This window comes from Bidens hawaiensis, unplaced genomic scaffold, assembly GCF_021521415.1.
Source record: "Bidens hawaiensis isolate Kalapana, Puna unplaced genomic scaffold, B.hawaiensis_p1.1 tig00015444_1, whole genome shotgun sequence".
In the NCBI taxonomy this organism is placed as follows: Eukaryota; Viridiplantae; Streptophyta; class Magnoliopsida; order Asterales; family Asteraceae; genus Bidens; species Bidens hawaiensis.
In genome coordinates this window covers 154,760-160,429 of record NW_027492376.1, presented here as the reverse complement: position 1 = coordinate 160,429, position 5,670 = coordinate 154,760, and the positions used below count along the sequence as shown (strand labels likewise).

The 5,670-nt window shown below is 31.1% G+C and overlaps 1 protein-coding gene across 1 annotated transcript; it reads right to left on the bottom strand.

The window, feature by feature from the left end:
- Positions 1-3,678: 3,678 nt before the first annotated feature.
- LOC143549135 (protein TIFY 9-like) lies at positions 3,679-5,034 on the bottom strand. The gene is made up of 4 exons (XM_077040116.1): positions 4,826-5,034; positions 4,421-4,753; positions 4,107-4,164; positions 3,679-4,013 (listed from the first exon to the last, which is right to left on the bottom strand). Exons 1-4 carry the CDS (start codon positions 4,908-4,910, stop codon positions 3,977-3,979), a joined length of 513 nt encoding a protein of 170 aa, XP_076896231.1. The 5' UTR covers positions 4,911-5,034; the 3' UTR covers positions 3,679-3,976.
- Positions 5,035-5,670: the final 636 nt, after the last annotated feature.

Here is a 5,670-nt window from a genome sequence, read left to right as displayed (position 1 = left end):
ACATGTTCCCGAGATCCGTTTAATTGTTCAATGATCTTATACATGCACCAAAACACTTATATGATTTATGTAAATTAGTTTGACTAAGGTTCGATCGATAAATGCTTGGATACTTGCTTAAACGTAGTAAACAAACTTTAAACGAGTGTTAGAACATGCCTACCTTACTTCCAAGTATTTACAAAACCTAAGGATGATTTGAAATTGCTCCTTAACATCACTTGAATGCCTATTCCTTATAACACCATGAACTAACTTGAACTTTTCTTAATATAAGGTGTTTTGATATGTGATTTGGAAGAAGTATGCATGAAATGGGCGTTTAAGGCTGGGTTTTTATAGGCTTAAACGATCTGGTTAGTCAACAATCGCGCTATGACACGTTAGGGTCGTGTTATGACATCTCATGCTAAACTGGGCGGATAGACGGACCATCTAAAGATGAGACGATCAGTCTCATCACACTGTAGGCCGGTGAGACAACCCATCAAAAACTGGTGGCCGTTTGAGACACCCCGTCTCAAACAGAAACTTAAAAAGTTTTAAAATTACAAATTATAATATGGACTTTAAGTTTTAAAAATAACTATTTGATCCCTCAACTAAAAAAGTTGACAAAAATGGCATAGAAGTTTGGAGATGTTACATTGGAACCCAATTGTCTTACTCCGGTTCGCTTATTATAATTCTTTATGTTGTGAGAAAAAAAAACATGAACCTATCAAGTTGGTAAAATATAAAACCTATAATCAGATCATTAGGTGAAATCCTAGCAATTTAATGACCCAGACAAATAAATTTAAGTGATTTAATTAGTATAGTGATGAAAGCAGTTATGTCAAAAACAAATATTTGTCACTTTAATTGTATGTAGTGACGAATCTAGAAAATTTTTTCATAGAGTCGGAAAACTTTTTAGTTGGTATTCAGTTGGCTATCACTACATAACTTTTTTTCTAATTTGGTTCGACCAGTCGTGGCAAGTAATCGGTATGTATTTTTTTTGTTTTGGTTGGGCCCCTCCGATTGACTAGAATTGGGTCGGCTCGAGTAATATAGAAAAAACATAATCAAACGAAAAAATACGTGAAACTTCATTAGAAATGCATTGATAAAATGTCATATGCCTAAATTGATCTTTACGTGTTTTCATTTTTTGAAGCTTAACAATAATATCATATAGTACACATGTATTTTTCAATATAACAAATACAACTATCGTTTAAATTCTCCTCACTCATTTGATTCACAAATCAGACTTCACGTACTTCATCGTCGAAAATTATTTTCAACGTTTGCGTTTGCAACGAGTAATACGAGAGCTAGCCTCAATAAACAATAAACTAATACAAATGAAGTTGGTGAGCAAACCAACGTATGTAAAAAGACGAAACATTTTCTTTGAACATTAAAGCTCTTATAATCCATTGAACTCACATAACAAATTAATTGCGTCATTGTAACCTTTTTTAATAAGTTAAAAGTAAATTGGGTTGAGAGTTTTGAACTTGGACTTAAAACTTAATTATAGATTGATTAGACATCAGGCTTAAATTTGTGTTAAACTTGTTTCAGTTAAACTCAAATTTAGTTATTTATATACATTTATATAATTATAAATGTAAACTTGTAAAAAAAATTATTATGGCCGGTCTCAAAATTTCATGGAGTCGTTCTCGAATTTTCACAGGGTCTTTTTGTCGTCTCAAAATTCTAGAGGGGTCGGTGTCAAAATTTCACAGGGGTGTCTCAAAATTTCATGGGGGTCGTTCTCGAATTTCACAGGGTCTTTGTCGTCTCAAAATTTCCAGAGGGGTCTTTTTGTCGTCTCAAAATTTTAACACATAGATACCACTAAAAAAATTTCTCACAGGGTCGGCCGACCCCCCCTAGTCAACGACCCCCCCTAGTCAAAGAATAGCTACGCCCATGAGTATGGTAGTGACATGTTCAAAATTTTAGATGGGACATGTAAAAATAACGACATAATGAGAGTTATAAGTCTAGTGGTGAACATAAAAGCGTAGATTTACGAGTAGTACTGAACATTCATGAGTTTTCCGTTCTAAGAAAAAAGTAAGTTGTATAAATAATCATATATCAAAATTCATAAGGCATTTGTCTCTACCAAATGAGAAAGAAACCCCACGTTAGCAGAAAAATAGTACTTTTTTGACGAAATCTAAAATGATTTTAATTACTAAAATCATCTACATTGTCACAACACAATGATATTGAAGGAATCAAATTAACGTGGTTAGACGCAAAATAAATCCAGTTCAGATGTTGATACTAAGAAGAAGTTTGACCTAAAAACATTGTATCTCACAGTATTTATAAAAAAAGACCCTTATTACCCCAGAACATAGAGAATCATATATCATAATACAAAACGTTGGGTTGTTAACTTGTTATAGCCTATAAATATTCTTAATTTATCCACTAGAACATATTCGTAATGGAGTCGACAACGATTTATACATATCCTATCATCATTGCTAAGGAATGTATGGACAACACATAATGTCCATGTATCAAGAATTTTGCATTTTTTGTGGTTGTCAAAAACACAACCTCCTGATTTTAAAGTACGATAGTAGTGGGTCTTCAATAAAACACAACCACATGCTCATAACTAGTAAAAACACTCTTATCATCTCTCCACCCCTTCTTGCTTTTATTCACATAAGTGTTTGTATCGTAGCAGAGTGGTCAAATTTTAACATTTCCATGAAAAAGAATAAGATTAATAACATACAACCCATGTATCATAACTTGTCTTATATAACATTCAGGAACTTTTTGAAGGTTCGGTTGTCCACTTGTAATTAAAGAAAAGGGAAAAAAATCATTGGTTTCCGACTAATATGTTTATTTGTGACGTGTTGTATCAAACCCATTTAAAACCATGTTAACCCGTTTAATGTTTGTTTGTAAATATGAGTAATAACTAGTTAAGTCCTAACAACTTAAACAATCAATTACTAGTTAAATGAAACTTTTGGTTAATGGTGTTTATGTCATTAATTGTTTTTATTTTATATCTTTCATTCCCGAATACAAAGTTAGGTTTATATATTTAGCTTGATTTACAAAAAAAGAGTGATTGGAGAATGGGTGTTAAAGTAATAACATAAATTTGTTGGAAGTTAAAAAGTTAATGAAATGATTTAAAAAAAAATTAATTTCACTTGTTGAAGTTAACGGTTAGAGGAAAATTTAGAAATAAAATGAGTAACTTTAAATATTAACATTTTGATACATAGAAATTTAACTATAAACTTTGTTAACCCACTTACCAGACAAGTAATATTTGGTTTAACCTATTTATTAAACATGATGTTTTCAAGCTGACTCGTTTAATAAAATGGGACGTGTTAGCCCACCCAAAACATGTTTTTTCCTTGTTGTATATACGTCGTGTCATAATTTGTAGCCCTTGCTTGAATTAAAGCATGAGTTTTGGGTCCCTATTTAATTTGGATTTTAGGACTGTTGGTAAAATTTATGGTCTATAATTATGTATAGAGCTAACTTAGGAATATCGGTATCATTAACAAACTGATTTTTCTTCTTCTTCTTCTGATAAAATGACCTAGTTTATTGTTGGATTCGAGTACAAAGGATGAAGCTAAGACTGATAATATGATACAGAAAAGTAAACGTAGTCACAATATATTCAAAAATAAACAAAGTTGAATTGAACATAATTTGTCACGTTTACTTATATAAATCAGTCAAAACAAGAATATTAAGTGGCCATAAACAAAGCAAGTTGGTCATACGTACTATGTTGACCACCAAAAAGTCCAAAGTACAAAACTAAAATAAAAAATAAAACATTTCTGAAACCGGCCAAACTCCACGGCCTTCCACCCCTTTTCAGAAAGGTAAAAATATATTATTAATATCACAAGTCTTGTTTATATGTTATTATATATATAGTCTTCGTCTTCATCTTCTTGAGAGGTGTTCTTTAATGTAAAGACGCGTATGGAGATACAGACACTTGTCTGCATAAATGGTAAATAATAGTTATCAAACATATTTTTTTAATAAATCGAAAAAGATAAAAATTAAAATTAATATTCGAATTGATTACCAACCTTTCTTTACGCTTCTCCAAAAACCTCTTCAACGATTTCTTCCTTGACATTGGTAGATCTGATCAAGATTAACACATTTATAATCAACAATCTATATTAAAACTATATTAACCAAAATTTTACTGAGGGCGATCAGGATTTTAACATATAAATAACCAATTTTTTTGGTTACCATTGAAAATACCGAAAGTTTATGGTACATATACCAAATATATGAAAAATAAGTAAAAGTACGATTGTGTTTGGTCATTACGGATACCATATTGATAGGGCACATATGTTTGGAATAAAATGTTCATCCCTAATTTGCGTACCTTTTGTAAGTGCTCCTTGGATCGCGGGACTTTGATCGCTTTCGACCTTTACGGCTAGCGTCGGTTCAACAACAGTTTTAGCAACTGAATTCACTTTCTCAGCAAGTTTCATAATATTGTCCGCCTTATCACGCGAAACATCAAAAACCGAAACGGTACCGTTGTAAATGATGGTCAAAGGAGGAGCACTTGAAGCCATATTAACACCTCCAGACTCGTGATTGTACACTGGCAGAGAGGACGTATATGACTTGTTATAAGCTAACAATCCGGTGTTTGCAATTGCTGAGGCAACAGCTTCCGGGTTGATCTTAGATATCATGTCTTGGATATCTGCATAATCATACATAAACACGTTACAAAACATTTCATTGTTTAATAATTAATATTAAAGTTTAAACTTACTTCTACGAGTAGAAAGCTGCTTCTTGGGAGATGATTCTTCCTTGAGACGAAAGAAATCAATTTCAAGTGTTGGTGAATTTGACATGTTGGTTATTCGAGAGATTTAATGAAGAAGAAGCTATTGAACAATACTGAGAGAGAAACTGAAAAGTGATTCTGTATTGGTCTGTTTGAAGGATTTAATAATAAATAGAAAAATGGTTTTAGTTCAAAAGAAAAAGAAAAAGAAAAAGAAAAAGAAAAAGGGTGGGTGTTGGTTTGAAGATTAATTATGCACGAGAGAAATGTGGGATTGTTCCGTGAAGCCCGTGACTGAGTGCCTGTGTTGAATCTTCCTTTACCAATTTCAAACACGCATTCATTTATTTATTCTTTTTTATTTTTTAATAAAAAAGGAAACACCAAAGAAACAACCAACTTCGATTATTTATATTTGGGTTATTATAGAAGAGTCCTCTTTAGATAGAAATTTAAAAACTTTTAAACAAATTTTCAATTAAAAATAAAAAATATATTTTTTAACTTTTTTTCTTTCATCCTTCTTATATTTTGTTACTCTTTACCGGGAAAAAAATAATAAAAATTTAAAAAAAAAATCAATGTAGTACACATATGTATATTGTGCAATATTGTTGTATTACATATGTGCAATATTGTGTATTTTACATGTTCAATGTTGTTTAATTACATATATTTGATAGCGTTTTTTGTATATGTGTAATAATGTTGTATTATATGCAAACAATATAAAAAATTAATAAAAATCAATGTAGTGCATATATGCATTGTTGTATTACATATACACACTAGTGTGTATTTGATGTGTGCAATAGTCTTATATTACA

Excerpts from the sequence above, each read along its gene's own strand:
- LOC143549135 (XM_077040116.1), bottom strand. The coding sequence starts at position 4,910 with ATGTCAAATTCACCAACACTTGAAATTGATTTCTTTCGTCTCAAGGAA. Across the intron at positions 4,754-4,825 it reads GCAGCTTTCTACTCGTAGAA|ATATCCAAGACATGATATCT; the intron begins GTAAGTTTAAAC and ends ATGATTATGCAG. Across the intron at positions 4,014-4,106 it reads TTGGAGAAGCGTAAAGAAAG|ACAAGTGTCTGTATCTCCAT; the intron begins GTTGGTAATCAA and ends CCATTTATGCAG.